Source organism: Hemiscyllium ocellatum, chromosome 23 (genome assembly GCF_020745735.1).
Source record: "Hemiscyllium ocellatum isolate sHemOce1 chromosome 23, sHemOce1.pat.X.cur, whole genome shotgun sequence".
Classification (NCBI taxonomy): domain Eukaryota; kingdom Metazoa; phylum Chordata; class Chondrichthyes; order Orectolobiformes; family Hemiscylliidae; genus Hemiscyllium; species Hemiscyllium ocellatum.
Genome location: NC_083423.1, coordinates 53,645,795 through 53,663,299, shown reverse-complemented (window position 1 = coordinate 53,663,299; position 17,505 = coordinate 53,645,795). Strand labels below are relative to the sequence as shown.

The 17,505-nt window shown below is 43.3% G+C and overlaps 1 protein-coding gene across 5 annotated transcripts in view; it reads left to right on the top strand.

Moving 5' to 3' along the window:
- Positions 1 to 17,505, top strand: part of si:ch211-59o9.10 (uncharacterized protein LOC561841 homolog) — a 45,906-nt gene that overhangs the window by 16,135 nt on the left and 12,266 nt on the right. For all 5 annotated transcript variants that reach the window (XM_060843253.1, XM_060843251.1, XM_060843255.1 and 2 more), the window contains 3 exons: positions 11,407 to 12,046; positions 14,352 to 14,476; positions 15,603 to 15,656. In XM_060843253.1, coding sequence (XP_060699236.1) covers positions 11,407 to 12,046; positions 14,352 to 14,476; positions 15,603 to 15,656 — 819 coding nt within the window. The remainder of the gene's footprint in view (positions 1 to 11,406; positions 12,047 to 14,351; positions 14,477 to 15,602; positions 15,657 to 17,505) is intronic.

Below are 17,505 nucleotides of genomic sequence, written 5' to 3'. Positions count from 1 at the left end.
CCTCTGACACTCCAGAGAAAACAGCCCCAGCCTGTTCAGCCTCTCCCTATACCTCCAATCCTCAAACCCTCCAATCCTTAAATCTTTTCTGAACCCTTACAAGTTTCACAACATCTTTCTGATAGGAAGGTGACGAGAATTGTATGCAATATTCCAACCGTGGCCTAACGAATGAATGTGCAGCTGAAACATGTCCTCGCAACTCCTGTATTCAATATTCTGACCAATGAAGGAAAGCATACCAAACGCTGCCTTCACTATCCTATCTACCTGCAACTCCACTTTAAGGAGCTGTGAACCTGCACTCCAAGGTCTCTTTGTTCAGCAACACTGCCCAGGACCTTACCATTACGTGTATAAGAGCTGAAAATGTGTTGCTGGAAAGATGCAGCAGGTCAGGCAACATCAGAGTAGCAGGAGAATCGGTGTTTCGGGCATGAGCCCTTCTTCAGGAATGAGGAAAGTGTCCAGCAGGGTAAGATAAAAGATAGGGAGGAGGGGCATTGGGAATGTGATAGGTGGAAGGAGGTCAAAGTGAGGGTGATAGGGTGGGGACGGAGCGGTCAGGAAGAAGATTGCAGGTTAGGGAGGTGGTGCTGAGTTTGAGGGATTTGACTGAGACCAGGTGGGGGGGAGGGGAAATGAGGAAACTGGAGAACTTGGAGTTCATTCTTTGTGGTTGGAGAGTTCCTAGGCGGAAGATGAGGCGCTCTTCCTCCAACCGTCGTGTTGCTATGGTCTGGTGATGGAGGAGTCCAAGGACCTGCATGTCCTTGGCAGAGTAGGAGGGGGAGTTGAAGTGTTGAGCCACAGGGTGGGGGTTGGGTTGGTTGGTCTGGGTGTCTTAGAGGCGTTCTCTGAAACGTTCCGCAATTAGGCAGCCTGTCTCACCAATATAGAGGAGGCCACGTCGAGTGCAGCAGATGTGTGTGGAGGTGCAGGTGAATTTGTGGCGGATATGGAAGAATCCCTTGGGGGCCATGGAGGGAAGTGAGGGGGGAGATGTGGTGCAAGTTTTGCACTACTTGCGGTTGCAGGGGAAGGTGCCAGGAGTGGAAGTTGGGTTGGTGGGGGGTGTGGACCTGATGAGGAAGTCACGGAAGGATGGTCTTTTCGGAACGCTGATAGGGGAGGGAAATATATCTCTGGTGGTGGGGTCAGTTTGGAGGTGGCGGAAATGATTACGGATGATACGATATATATGGAGGTTGGTGGGGTGGTAGGTGAGAACCAGTGGCATTCTGGCCTGGTGGCGATTGGAGGGGCAGGGCTCAAGGGTGGAGGAGATGCAGTGGAGGGCATCGTTGATCACGTCTGGCGGGGGGAACATGCAGTCTTTGAAGTAGGAGGCCATCTGGATTGGAAGGTATTGGAACTGGTCCTCCTGGGAGCAGATGCGACGGAGCCAAAGTGATTGGCATATGGGATGGTGTTTTTACAGGGGACAGGGTGGGAGGAGGTGTAGTCTAGGTAACTGTGGGAGTCGGTCGGTTTATAGTAAATGTCCGTGTTGATTCGGTCGCCTGAGATTGAAAGTGGAGTTGCAGGTAGATAAGATAGTGAAGGTGGCGTTTGGTATGCTTTTCTTTATTGGTCAGAGTATTGAATACAGGAGTTGGGAGGACTTGTTGCAGCTGCATAGATCATTGGTTAGGCCACTTGGAATATTGCTTACAATTCTCGTCACCTTCCTATCAGAAGGATGTTGTGAAACTTGTAAGGGTTCAGAAAAGATTTAAGGATTGGAGGGTTTGAGAATTTGAGCTATAGGCAGAGGCCCGAGATACACATTAAGTGTATAAGTCCTGTTAAGATTTGCTTTCCCAAAATGCAGCACCTCGCATTTATCTGAATTAAACTCCACCTGCCACTTCTCAGCCCATTGGTCCATCTGGTCCAGATCCTTTTGTAATCTGAGGCAATCCTCTTTGCTGTCCACTACACCTCCAATTTTGGTGTCATCTGCAGACTTACTAGCTATTCCTCACATGCTCTCATCCACATCAGCAGCACTCCACTGGTCACAGGCCTCCAGTCTGAAAAATAACCCTCCACCATCACCCTATGTCTTCTACCTTCAAGTCAGTTCTGTATCCAAATGGTTAGTAGTCCCTGTATTTGTTGTGGTTCTGTTCGCCAAGCTGGGAATTTGTGTTGCAGATGTTTTGTCCCCTGTCTAGGTGACATCCTCAGTGCTTGGGAGCCTCCTGTGAAGCGCTTCTGTGATGTTTCCTCCGGCATTTATAGTGGCTTGAATCTGCCACTTCCGGTTGTCAGTTCCAGCTGTCCGCTGCAGTGGCCGGTATATTAGGTCCAGGTCGATGTGTTTATTGATTTGAATCTGTGGATGTGTACCATGCCTCTAGGAATTCCCTGGCTGTTCCAATTGGCTTGTCCTATTATAGTATTGTTGTCCCAGTCCCAATATACCGACCACTGCCTACTGCTCTGCTCTCGTCAATCCTCTTTGTTACTTCTTCAGAAAACTCAAATCAAGTTTGAGACATGATTTCCCATGCACAAAGCTATGTTGACTATCTCTAATCAGATATTGGGGAGACAGGTGCCTACTTGCGGAACGTTTCAGAGAACACCTGGGACACCCGCACCAACCAACCCAACCACCCCGTGGCTGAACACTTTAACTCCCTCTCCCACTCCACCAAGGACATCGCCAGACCATAACAACACGACGGTTGGAGGAAGAGCGCCTCATCTTCCGTCTGGGAACCCTCCAACCGCAAGGAATGAACTCAGATTTCTCCAGTTTCCTCATTTCCTCTCCCCCCACCTTATCTCAGTTGAATCCCTCGAACTCAGCACCGCCTTCCTAACCTGCAATCTTCTTCCTGATCCCTCCGACCCACCCCACTCCGGCCTATCACCCTCACCTTGACCTCCTTCCACCTATCACATCTCCATCGCCCCTCCCCAATTCCCTCCTCCCTACCTTTTTATCTTAGCCTGCTGGACACACTTTCCTCATTCCTGAAGAAGGGCTCATGCCCGAAACGTCGAATTTCCTGCTCCTTGGATGCTGCCTGACCTGCGCTTTTCTAGCAACACATTTTCAGCTCTGATCTCCAGCATCTGCAGACCTCACTTTCTCCTATCTCTAATCAGCCCTTGCCTTTCCAAATACATGTACATCCTGTCCCTCAGGATTCCCTCCAACAACTTGCCCATCACCGAGGTCAGGCTCACTAGTCTGTAGTTCCCTGGCTTGTCCTTGCCACCCTTAAATAGTGGCACTACATTAGCCAACTTCCAGTCTTCCAGCACCTCACCTGTGACGATCGATAATACAAATATCTCAGCAAGAGGCCCAGCAATCACTTCCCTAGCTTCCCCCAGAGTTCCAGGGTACACCTGATTAGGACCTGGGGATAAATCCACTTTTATGCATTGAGACATCCAGCACTTCCTTCTCTAATATGGACATTTTTAAAGATGTCACCATCTTTTTCCCTACCTTCTATATATTCCATGTCTTTTTCCACAGTAAATACTGATGCAAAATACACTCAGAAAATGGAGGAAGATATTAAGTGTCTCCATACACAGGCTGCCTTGCTGATCTTTGAGGGGCCCTATTCTCTCCCTAGTTACCCTTTTGTCCTTAATATATTTGTAAAAACGCTTTGGATTCTCCTTGGCTCTATTTGCTGAAGTTATCACATGTCTCCTTTTTACCCTCCTTGTTTGCCTCTTAAGTATACTCCTACTGCCTTTGTACTCTAAGGATCCAGTTGATCTATACTGTCTATACCTGACATATGCTGTCGTCTTTTAACCAAACCCTCAATTTCTTTAAATCCTCCAGCATTCCCTATACCTACCAGCCTTTCCTTTCACCCTAATGGGAATATGCTTTCTCTGGACTCTTGTTATCTCATTTCTGAAGGCTTCCCATTTTCCAGCAGTTCCTTTTTTACCTGTGAACATCTGTCCCCAATCAGCTTTTGAAAGTTCTTGCCTAATGCTGTCAAATTGGCCTTTCTCCAATTTAGAACTTCAACTTTTAAGATCTGGTCTATCCTTTTCCATCACTGGCCTTAAGTGCTCCCCCACTGACACCTCAGTCACCTGCCCTGCCTTATTTCCCAAGACTAGGTCGTTTTGCACCATCTGTAGTAGGTACATCCACATACTGAATCAGAAAATTTTGTACACTTTTTTAACCAATTCCTTTCCATTTAACCTCTCAACATGAAGTAAATGATGGATATTTATCTTTGTCACATTTGTGAAGGATTCTACTTATGACTAGCTGCATGCTGCAGAAAAAGGCTTTAGCTTTTGTAATGCACCATGTCAAATTTGAAGTTCTTCCAGCAGCCTTTGCAATAGGAGGTTAGACATGACCTCTCCAGATGTTGCTGGATCGGAGTATTTCCAGTAGACTGATCAGCAGCATTGTAATGTTTTGGTTTTTTTATATTAAGTTTTAGTTGTATTCCACACTCCAATTTGGATTTTTACTTTCATTTTTGGTGAGAAAAATACTGCCCATTCAAAAATCAACTTATTTTCCATTGTCTATTCTACAAAATGCATTTGTAAACTTTTGTTCTACATGACTGTATTCCTCACGTTTTGTATGCTTAGAGCGTTCACTTTATTCTATAGTCTAAATCACCTAAATTATCTATTTAGGAGCTCATTTCTATCTCGTGTACCTCTGACTAGCAATGCTTTGCCTTTTACATAATTAAAATCAAAATACCACAGATGGTAATGCTGCTGAAACACAGCAGGTCTGGCAGCAACTGAGGAGTGAAATTATTAATGTTTTGAGCTCAGCATGGAACAACTTTTTAGAACTTAAAATGCATTAGGAAGTTGGTTGTTTTTAATAACTTCTGACAGAGGGTAGATGGCATCTGGGTCCAGTGCAAAAGACAGGTTGTTAATGGTAAAAGAAAGATGGACGATGGGTATAAACTAAAGTGAGAGAATGGATCCTTTCTATTGATAGCAAAGAAGGCAAGCTAAGACTTGGTTGGCAGGGGAGGGAGGGAGGGTATGGATGAGAAGAAATATATTGAGCAAACAATGCAGTCAGCTTCAGAAGCTGTGAAATTCATTTGAGACTGAGGCTGCAAAGAGTCCTTGTGGAAAATGAGATGTAGTTCCTTGTTGTTTGCTTTGTGCTTTGTTGAAAATATCGGAGTAAACCGGAACGAATGTTAGCATGAGAGCACTTGAATGGTAAGTATAACTGGGAGGTCAGGATCATTCTAATGGACAGAACAGATATTTTGCAAAGTTGTTACCAGTCTTTCTGGTCTTTATCATGGTAAAAGAAACAATATTGTGAGCAGTGAATATAATAACTAGGTTGAAAGAAGTACAAGTAAAGGGTTGCTTTGCCTCACAGATCTGTTTAGGGTCTTGGACAGTGAGGAGGGAGATGAATGGGCAAGTGTTACACCTTAGATTTGCATGGGGAGTGAGGAAATGGTGTGGAGTGGACCAGGGTTCCATGGGGGAAATGGTTTCTGTAGAATGCTGCCAATGGAGGAGATGTCATTTGATATCTTAGGCTGATGAAATGGCAGTGGCTGATCCTTTGCAGAGACTAGTGGGGTGGAAAATGAGGACGAGAAGAACAGTATTGTTCTGAGGCTGAGGGAGATGGGTGGAACACAGCTAAACCACATAGGTTAAGAGTGGAATCCTTGGGGGCAAAAGGAGCTATTGGAGGTTTATTGATGAAAGGTGGCATCTTCAAACAGAAGCAACAAGGAAATTGGGAGAATGAAGTATAATCCTTGCAGGAAGCAGAGTGTAGTAGTTTGGGAGTTAATGGGCTTGTAACAAATATTGGGGAAATGGCAACAGTGAAGTTGAGTCAGACTGGGTGAGAGAAGGATGGAAACTGAATTTGAATCAAGTACAGGCCCACTATTCATTTGCAACATAAGGTTTGTACATGAAACAAGCATTAACCAAATAGTTTGGAAACTGGAGCCATGGCTTGTACAGTGCAGATGTGAAGTACCAAATGTATCTCAAGTATTTAAATGATCTTGAAACAACCTTTATTGTAAGGCATTGGACGATCAAAAGTAGTTCTTAAATTCATGATGGCAGAAAGAGTCTCATGAAAAGATCACAGTTGCAGATGTCCTCAGCAATGCAGTACTGACCACTTCTCTCTGCTCTGAATCCACTGGCAGTGTGGTACTGGATTTATACTGGCCATTCTGGGTAAGGGTGACTGTTTCCAATACCTGCAGAGGAATTGAGACCCAGTCTGGTTTAGGTTACAAAACTAACCTGTGATGCTCTGAATGTGGAAAAATGGGAAGGAGGGGAGGTTCCACTAGGATAAAGGCTCAGACCACTTCACTTTTAACTAAAACTACTTTTGGTTTAAAATTCAAATTTTAGTTTTGTGGGCATCATCAAATTGTTTAGTTGAAGAACTGAAAAATCCAGGAGAACAGTACATATTGAGGTCTGATAATTGTATCATACATTATTCAATGTAAGTGCAATGTGCAATTTGATAGGAAAATGTTTTGGGACATAAATGCTAGTGAAGCAGAGGTCACTTCAAGTGGGATAGAATTAACAAGATGTTGTATCAAACCTTGGCTGGTTAGACCAGAGTTCTCTCCAGTTACACTTCCCCTCTTATTTTTAAGTGGTATAAAGATACCGGCAAAGATGAAAATGAATAACTTGAACAACAGAATGGAGGTTACACTTATCAAAAGATTGAATAGGCTGGGGCTCATCCATATGGAGAAGTTACTTGCTAATCCTGATGTCTTGGAGGCTTTGATTCCCAACAATAACATTAGGCAGGGGAGCTCAAAACCAGGTGCCAAAATAAAAAAAAACCAGCATGAGTCATTGAGATGTACAGCACAAAAACAGACCCATTTTTTTTTGTCCAACTCATCCATGCCAACCAGATATCCTAATCTAGTCCCACATTCCAGCACCTGGCTGATGCCCCTCCAAACCCTTCCTATTTATATACCAATGAGATGCTTTTTAAATGTTGCAGTTGTACCAGCCTCCAATTTCCTCTAGGAGCTTATTCTGTACATACACCACACTTTGTGGAAAAAGTTGCCCCTTTCCCTTTTCACCCTAAAGCTATGCTATCTAGTTCTGGACTCTCCCAACCCAGGAAAAAGACCTGGTCTATAACCCTATCGATACCCTTCATGATTTTATAAAAACCTCTGAGGTCACCCCTCAGCCTGTGACGCTCCAGCCTCTCCCTATAGCTGAAATCCTCTAACCTTGGCAACATCCTTGTAAATCTTTTCTGAACACTTTCAAGTTTCACAACATCCTTCCAATAAGAAGGAAACTAGAATTGCATGCAATATTCCAAAAGTGGCCGAACTAAAGTCCTGTATAGCCAGACCTCCAACTCCTCTCCTTAATACTCTGAGATGCTTTCCTTTATTGGTCAAGCTTTGTTCACTATCTTACTTACCTGCGACTCTACTTTTCAAGGAGCTATGCACCTGCATTCTGAGGTCTCTAAGTTCAGTAAAACTCCAAGATTTGCTTTCCCACAATGCAACACCTCTCATTTATCTAAATTAAACTCCATTTGCCACTCCTCAGCCCATTTGGCCCATCTGATTAAGATAATGTTGTACTCTTGTGGTAACCTTCGCTGTTCACTACACCTCCAATTTTTGGTGTCATCTGCAAACCTGCTAACTCTACCTTCTATACTCGCATCCAAATCATTTATATAAATGATTAGTGGACCCAGCTCTGATTCTTGTGGCACTCCAGTCTGAAAAACAACTGTCCTCCACCACCACCCTCTGTCTTCTACCTTTTGAGCCAGTTCTGTATTATGGGCAGCATTGTGGCTCAGTGGTTAGCACAGCTGCCTCACAGCGCCAGGGTTCCAGGTTCAGTTCCAGCCTTGGGCAACTGTGTTTGTGTGGAGTTTGCACATTCTCTTCCTTTTCTGCATGGGTTTCCTCTGGGTGCTCTGGTTTCCTCCCACAGTCCAAAGATGTGCAGTTCTGGTGAATTGGCCATGCTAAATTGTCTGTTAGGTGCATTAGTCAGAGGGGAGTGGGTTACTCTTCAGAGGGTTGTTGTGGACTTGTTGGGCCGAAGGGCCTGTTTCCACACTGTCGGAAATCTGAACTAAAATGGCTAGTTCTCCTTGTATTCCATGAGATCTAATCATGCTAACCAGAATCCCATGGGAAATATTGTCAAACGTCTTACTGAAGTCCATATAGATCACATCCACCACTTTGCCCTCCTCAATCTTCTTTTGTTACTACTTCAAAAAACTCAACCATGTTTGAGATGTGATTTTCCCCCACACAGCCATGTTGACTATCCCTAATCAGACTTTGCCTTTCCAAATACATGTAAATCCTGTCCCTAGAGATTCCTTCCAACAACTGTGGATAAATCCCCAGGACCTCATCAGGTGTACCCGAGAATTCTGTGGGAAGCTAGAGAATTTATTACTGGGCCTCTTGCTGAGATATTTGTATCATCAATAGTCACAGGTGAGGTGCCGGAAGACTGGAGGTTGGCAAATGTGGTGCCACTGTTTTAAGAAGGATGGTAAAGACAAGCTAGGGAACTATAGACCAGTGAGCCTGATCTCTGTGGTAGGCAAGTTGTTGGAGGGAATCCTGAGGGGCAGGATGTACATGTATTTGGAAAGGCAAGGACTGATTCGGGATAGTCTACGTGGCTTTGTGTGTGGGAAATCATGTCGCTCAAACGTGATTGAGTTTTTTGAAGAAGTAACAAAAAATATTGAGGGCAGAGCAATAGACATGATCTATATGGGCTTCAGTAAGGCATTCGACAAGGTTCCCCATGGGAGACTGATTAGCGAGGTTAGATCTCATGGAATACAGGGAGAACTAGCCACTTGGATACAGAACTGGCTCAAAGGTAGATGAGAGGGTGGTGGTGGAGGGTTGTTTTTCAGACTGGAGACCTGTGATCAGTGGAGTGCCACAAGGTTCAGTGCTGGGCCCTCTACTTTTTGTCATTTATGTAAATGATTTGGATGTGAACGCAAGAGGTACAGTCAATAAGTTTGCAGGTGACACCAAAATTGGAGGTGTAGTGGACAGTGAAGAGGGTTACCTCCAATTACAACAGGATCTTGATCAGATGGGCCAATGGACTGAGAAGTGGCAGATGGCGTCTAATTCAGATAAATGCGAGGTGCTGCATTTTGGGAAAGCAAATCTTAGCAGGACTTATACACTTAATGGTAATGTCCTAGGGAGTGTTGCTGAACAAAGAGACCTTGGAGTGCACGTTCATAGCTCCTTGAAAGTGGAGTTGCAGGTAGATAGGAGGATAGTGAAGGTGTTTGGTATGCTTTCCTTCATTGGTCAGAGTACTGATTACTGGAGTTGGGAGGTCATGTTGCAGCTGTACAGGACGTTGGTTAGGCCACTTTTGGAATATTGTGTGCAATTCTGGTCTCCTTCCTATCGGAAAGATGTTGTGAAACTTGAAAGGGTTCAGAAAAGATTTACAAGGATGTTGCCAGGGTTGGAGGATCTGAGCTACAGGGAGAGGCTGAACAGGCTGGGGCTGTTTTCCTTGGAGCGTCAGAGGCTGAGGGGTGACCTTAAGGAGATTTACAAACATTGAGGGGCATGGATAGGATAGATAAAGTCTCTTCCCTGGGGTCAGGGATCCAGACCTAGAGGGCATAGGTTTAGGGTGCGTGGGGCAAGATGAATGACCTAAGGAGCAACGTGTATGGAATGAGCTGCCAGAGGACGTGGTGGAGGCTGGTACAATTGCAACATTTAAAAGGCATTTGGATGGATAAATGAATAGGAAGGGTTTGGGTGGATATGGGCTGGGTGCTGGTAGGTGGGACTAGATTGGGTTGGGATATCTGGTTGGCATGGGCAGGTTGGACAGAGTCTGTTTCCATGCTGTACATCTGACTGTATAACTTGCCCACCACCAACATTAAGCTCACTGGTCTATACAATTCCTGTAGGAATTTCAGAAAGTGTATTTATATTGTGATTAATATGTGGACATGCAACTGCAAGGTGCAATTGAGACGCATGGGGTAAATGCATCTCTTGTGTACTCACTCTCTCCGCGTTGCCCATCATTAGGCTTTGGTAAGTACTGGTCTTCCTGCCGTGCTCGGGAAAGGCTAGTTCTATCTACTAGATGTGTGGTAATTGCACTTTTTTTTTGGTTCCCAACTCTGCAAAAGCTGCCTTTTGACTGCATCTCATTTGTGTACTGCTCAGTATTTACAGAGCCCATTTTGACGCACACTGCCTGTCTTTCTTGTAATTTTAAGATAGCTGAGGAGCGGATTAATTCAAGTTACTGTGATCTCATTGTGAAAGGTGGGTGGGGGAGTGGGGTAACATTTTCCTCTTTTCATCGTGCCCCTATCCATCCTTCCCCACTTCTTTCAAATGAAGTGTCCCTCATCTATTTAGATCTTGATATTTCCTATCACTGAATTTGATTCATCAGTTCTTGACATTCACATTAGATGGCGCTCATTTCCCATAGAAGCTAAATGATTAGTGGAATTGGTGTTTGCCCTGCACCATGCAAAATGGTTTTCTGAAGATGAGTCATTGGACTTGAAATGTTAACTCTCTTTCCCATTTCAGATGCTGCCAGACCTGATAACTTTCTCCAGCACTTCATTTTAATTTCAGGTCTCCAGCAGCCTCTGTATTTTTAGATTAGATTACTTAGTGCGGAAGCAGGCCCGTCGGCCCAACAAGTCCACACCGACCTGCCGAAGCGTAACCCACCCATACCCCTACATTTACCCCTTACCTAACACTACAGGCAATTTAGCACGGCCAATTCACCTGACCCACACATCTTTGGACTGTAGGAGGAAACCCACGCAGACACGGGGAGAACGTGCAAACTCCACACAGTCTGTCGCCTGAGGCGGGAATTGAACCCGGGTCTCTGGTGCTGTGAGGCAGCAGTGCTAACCGCTGTGCCACCGTGCCGCCCCATTGATTTGTTTCAATGTGCAAATTGCTCTACCCAGCATGGGATGTAAAAACTAATGGGTTAGGAGCAAAAGACCTGCCAAAAAAAAATTTCTAATTCAACCCTTTCAGAAGTTACATTTCTCTTTGAACAGGTGGAACATGAATCTGTGTCTTCAGGTTATGCTGTGCCGACTGTTATAAATTTTAATGATTTTTAAACTGCAATGTTGAACATTAGTCTTCAGGACAGGTTCTCTAAATGTTGGTTTTTTTTTGCATTTTTTGGTTGAATTGGCCTTTTCTCCTTTGGGGTTTTACCCACTTTAAGTTGAACAAAAGAATCAAGGTTGCCATGCTATTGGATATTTCTGCTTGCAAGTATTTTAATGATCTAATGCTTTATTTGTTGAACTTTGGCTCTCTGTTCTAGGTTGCACAGACTAGTACCTGTCCACCAAAGAGATGCCTTGTAATGACCAATAGTACTGCAACACAGACACCTGAGAAACGTACTAAAAGACTCCTTGCCAAAAATAGCAAAGCTTATTCTTCCTGCTCGTTGCTGAAGAGTCCTGTGTGTTTACAACCAAAGGAAAATAGAGCTTTCTCAAGTCTAAAATCAAAAAGATCAAGCACTGCAAAAGCTGCTGCTTCCTCAAGATATTTGCCATCACAAAAAACGCCTGTGGAGTCAAAACTGCTGTCAAGGTCAAGAGATTCTAGTTCTTCTACTGTGAAGACAAACTGCTGTGTGGCCTCGCGCTGTCATTCCCCTTCAGCTGTTTCCAGTTCACACACCTCTCCAGCAATGAAAAGGGCAAAATCAAGTTCAGAAGGTTTTTCTGTTGCCAGCACTTCAAGAAGTTCTCCTCCAGTGTGCAATACATTTTTGAAAGAGAGTCTAAGAATAGATTCAGCACAAACATCCTCTGCCTTTGAATTATGTGCAGGTGGATTTGCAGTTGCCTCTGCTTTCAACTGTGCTGCTTCTCCAGGCTCAGCACTAACTATTTTAGGAAATGGTGCAAGTGACTGGATAGATCTCCTGGATGACGATGATGAAACAATAGGTAGGTTCCTCTGTCTTTGTAATATGGAAGTTTAAAGGCCTGTCTCTTGCTGTAGCAGTTTATTATTTAAATCTGAACTCTGGTCAATGATGACTTGAATACAGAATAAGTTTATTCTTTTAGCAGTAGTTTAGTGCAGAAGAATATTGGGTTTTTTGGCTTCTGTACAGAAACAAACAAGACTATTCAATCATCATATCTATGCCAGGATTTCTGTGAGCCAACCAATCTAATCCCACTTTCCTATTCTCTCTCCATGTCTACAATCTGTTTTTTTTTTAACTAACTTTATTTTTAGTTCCTTTTTTAAATGGTCTGTTTTAACATTGACAGAATACAACATTTTTTTTTTAAAATGAAGAAAAATTTCACTTGATCATCTGACTGGTCAAAGGAATCAAGCTATCTCCAAACTAAACTGGATAAAAATATATTAGATCTAGTATTGTGAATATTAGATTTAGATTAGATTACTTAGTGTGGAAACAGGCCCTTCAGCCCAACAAGTCCACACCGACCACTGAAGCGCAACCCACCCATTCCCCTACACTTACCCCTTACCCCAAACCAAGGGCAATTTTAGCATAGCCAATTCACCTGACCCGCACATCTTTGGACTGTGGGAGGAAAACGGAGCGCCCGGAGGAAACCCACGCAGACACAGGGAGAATGGCAAGCTCCACAGAGTCAGTTGCCCGAGTCGGGAAATGAAGCTGGGTAAATTGATGTTGTAATTAAAGGGGAGGTGTGATATTTATGGCAGCAGTTATATATAATACAGAATTCAATTGTGGTTTAGTCAAAATTTAAGACTTAACCAAAACTTCTCAAACTGGAAGCTAATTAGATAGGTAAATAGTCAGTCATCGAGATGTGCAGCATGGAAACAGACCCTTCAGTCCAACCTGTCCATGCTGACCTATAGCTCAACCCAATCTAGTCCCAACTCCCAGCACCTAACTGATACCCCTCCAAGCCCTTCCTATTCATATACCCATCCAAATGCTTTTAAATGTTGCAATTAGATTTAGATTAGATTACATTACTTAGTGTGGAAACAGGCCCTTCAGCCCAACATGTCCACACCGACCAGCCGAAGTGCAACCCACCCAGACCCATTCCCCTAACACTACGGGCAATTTATCATGGCCAATTCACCTAACCTGCACATTTTTGGACTGTGGGAGGAAACTGGAGCACCCAGAGGAAACCCACACAGACAGGGAGAATGTGCAAACTCCACAGTCAGTCGCCTGAGGCAGGAATTGAACCCAGGTCTCTGGTGCTGTGAGGCAGCAGTGTTAACCACTGTGCCACCATGCCACCCATAATTGTACTAGCCTCCACTTCCTCTGGCAGCTCATTGCATACATGTACACTCATCTGCATGAAAAAGTTGCCCCTTGAGTCTCTTTTATCTTTCCCCTCTCACCCTAAACCTGTCCTCTAGTTCTGGACCTCCTGACCCCAGGAAAAACAACTTTGTCTATTTATCCTATCCCTACCCCTCATTTTGTAAACCTCTATAGGTCACCCCTCAGCCTCCGCTCCAGGGAAAACAGCCCCAGCCTGTTCAGCCTCTCCCTATAGCTCAAATCCTCCAACCCTGGCAAATATCCTTAAGTCTTTTCTGAACCCTTTCATGTTTCACAGCAGTTCGATAGGAAGGAGACCAGAATTGCACGCAGTATTCCAACAGTGGCCTTTCCAATGTCCTGTACAGACACAATATGACCTCTCAACTCCTGTATTCAATACTCTGACCAATAAAGGAAAGCATACCAAACATCACCTTCACTATCCTATATACCTGTGATTCCACTTTCAAGGAGCTATGAACCTGCACTCCAAGGTCTCTTTGTTCAGCAACACTCCCTAGGACCTTATCATTAAGTGTATAAGTCTTGCTAAGGTTTGCTTTCCCAATGTAGCACCTCGCATGTATCTGATCTTGAATAGACTAAAAGATTGGCACATAAATAGTGAAAAACACTTCAAAGAATGCAGATTCTGGACACACTCTCTCAACAGATGAAAATGAAGGAGTTGAGGTAATTGTTACAGTCTGATTCCCTTCTCAGAAGTTGACTTTTTGAACTATTCACCTGGTACTAAATGACTGCAGTTTAGTACTCTAATTAGAATTGTTATGTCACTTAGTGAAAAATTGAGATCACTACACAGCCCCCAATCATTGAGATTTTATTTGGTTTGAAGTTATAAATCAGTATACTTCTAATAGCTTTGTCCCAGATGGATTCCTTGTAAAGTTAAAGGTGATGTTACTGTTAACTTAATTTTTAAGTGCCCTTAAGAGAGCAACAGCAGTGGGAGCCACCAATAATTGTGGTTGATGACGATGACTCTACTGATACATTTGTTCGTTTTGCACAACTTGAAGAGGATGAAGCATTTGCCAGGCAACTTCAGGTATGTAAATACCTACTGAGTCAGATACTTACCACAGGAACAGACCCCTAAGCCCAACTTGTCCATGCTGCCCAGGTTTCCAAAACTAGACTTGTCCTGTTTTGCCCATTTCCCTCTAAATCTTTCCTATTCATGTGTGTCCAAATATCTTCTAAACGTTGTAACTGGACCAGCATCTATCACTTCTGGAAGTTCATTCTATGTATGAACTATTATGTAGAAAGTGTTGCCTCTCGGGGCAAGAAAAAACTTCCTCCGCACTTTAAAATTTTTAATTTTGACTACCTCAACCCTAAGAAAAGACCTCTTGTTGTTTACCCTACCTGTGCCTCATGATTTCATAAACATCAGTAGGGTCATGCCTTAACCAGCTCATGTATTCCAGTGAAAGACCCCGCTTATCCAGTCCTTGGATTTCTAGGTTTCTAGTAGATTTGATATCAATTTCTATCGAAAAGCAAAAGGGTGTGTTCCCAGAACATCAGCTTTCCAACTGATGGTTTTGGCAGAATTCTAAAATCACAATATAATCTCCAAACCACAGTAAAAGTGTAACATGGCACTAAACTCATTCAGTCACTAAGTCAGAGGCACTAATTGTTAACACAGTAGTTCACTAAGAACACTTTGGTGTCACTACAAATATAAATAGCATTTGTTTCTTGTCACTTAAAATTTGCAAAGCAATGTTTGGACCAAAGTAGACTACAAAATTGTACAAAGCATGTAGAGGCATTCAATTTGCTGTCTGTGCAGTTCTTGAGCTATTTTGGTTCTGTTCTTGTCCCATGTCTGTGAATCCTTTTTTGACCTCCATGTATTCATCCAGTATATGGCCCCTGTGAAATTGTTCCATTTTGCTTCATGTTGCTTGCTTGTATTTCCCAAAACACTTCATTCTTTTCCTTTTTTAAACTTGATTCTCTGTCTGCCTGTCCTTAAGTTTGCTTTTCTATTTTTTTTTTTGTTTTTGCTGTTTTCTAGATTATCTTGTAACCAACCTCTTCAGGGATGATAAATCTATGGCAGGTGGGACTTGATTCAGAGGCAGGGACACTACCACTGCCACAAGCCCATCTGGTTTTTGTTCTGTTCTTTTCAGTTAAACAACCTGTTGTTTTGGCAGGCACAGTTTGACCTCGAAGCTCAGCAACAATCTGAAAATACAAGAACTACCTCAGTAAGTAAAATATCACCTTTTTGACTGCTAAGCTAACATGAGGAACAGGCTGGATCCAATTCATTACTCTGCAGACAGTATTTAATTCTGGCCCAGTAGCCAATCTGCACCAGATAAGCCAGTTTAATACTGTTCATAAACTTTTGTCAAAACCTTTGTCTTGCACTCAGGGCAATTCTTGAGACTTCCAATTCATGGGGGTAAATCATTTTATGCTGCTTTAAATGAGTGCTGTTTAGTTGACAAGTGGACTCTAGAAATGTTGCCAAGAGAAATGCATCTATTAATGACAGTTAACAGCCATGCTTTAAATTTTAAACCATGCAGATTGACTTTGGTTAGGGCATTGCCCTGAGAGGTGAATATGTCATGACTGTCACCTGTTTTGAGTTGAAATGGGTGCCAGGAGTCATTGGGTAATCATGCATACTCTGGAATTTGAGGGCCAATGTGATGCCATTTATGTAGACTGTGCTTCCCAAAGACAAGTTTTTGGATCAAACATTCCCCTTGCCTTGTCAACCACTAACTACCTTGAAATGGAAAACTCTCAGCAGGTAAGGCAGCATCTGAGTAGGAAGGTGAACGCTACAAGCATAATGACTTCCCTGATGAAGGATTTTTGACCAAAACGTTGACCCTCCTGCTCCTCTGCTGTCTGACCTGCTGTGCTTTTCCGGTGCCACACTTCTAGACTCTGACTTGCCAGCATCTTCGGTCCTCGCTTTCTCCTAACGACTACCCTATGACTCCAAATATCACCGGTATCTAACATTAAATGTGATTCTGCACTTTAGACATTTTTCTAGATAACCCTGAGTTTGTGGTGAATGTGGCACCCTTGTGTATTGCAAGGTGCATACTAATACACAGGTCTTTGTTTTTTGCAGACAAAACCAAGTTAACATTTCAAGTCCAGTATGACACCTCAGTTGTCAGACCTGCTGAGTTTCTCCAGCATTTTTGTTTTCCAATTTCTGGCATAAGACCATAGACACAGGAGCTGAATTAAACCATTCAGTCCATCAGGTTGCTGTGCCATCCAATCATGGCTGATCTGTATCTGCACTCCATTCTCCTATTTTCTACTTGTAATCCTCTATTCCTTTACAAAACTAGAACCAATGTATCTGTCTTTTAAGACACTATGCTGTGGAGGCCAAATCAGTAAGTATCCTGATTCTGCCAGTCAGCCAGTCCTCTATCCATTCAAGTACCTTGTTCCTAACACCATGGGCTTTTTTTTTAATCAGCCTTCTGGTAATCCAAATAGATCATGTTCACTAGCTCTCTGCTTTGTCTAATTTGCTTGTTACCACCTCAAAGAATTTTAAGACTTGTCAAACGTTATCTCCCCTTGATGAAGTTATGCTGAATCGGTCCTATTTTACCATACAATTCCAAGTCCTCTGCAATTTTGTCCTTTTTAATAATGGATTCTAAAGTGTTAAGAGGTCAGGCTTCCAGCCTAAAACTTCCTGTCTTCTGCCTCCTTCCTTACTCATGAAGTTACATTAGCCACTTTCTAGTCCTGAGACCCTCTGTGACACGAGTGATTCGTGAAAGATCATCAATGCCTCTGCAATCTCCTTTTTTCTCCAGAACACTGGGGTATAATCCATCTGGTATCTATCTACCTTTTGAGAACTTTCAGCTTCTCCCAGCACCAGCTCTTTAGTGATGGCCACTACTCTCACATCTGACCCTGACTCTCCTTGAAGTTCTGGTATGCTACTGGTGTCTTCCACTGTGAAAACTGAAAGTACCTAATTCAGTTCCTCTATCATTTTTGTTCCCCATTCTTCGCCAGCCTCATTTTCCAAGAGTCTAATGTCCACTCTTGCCTTTC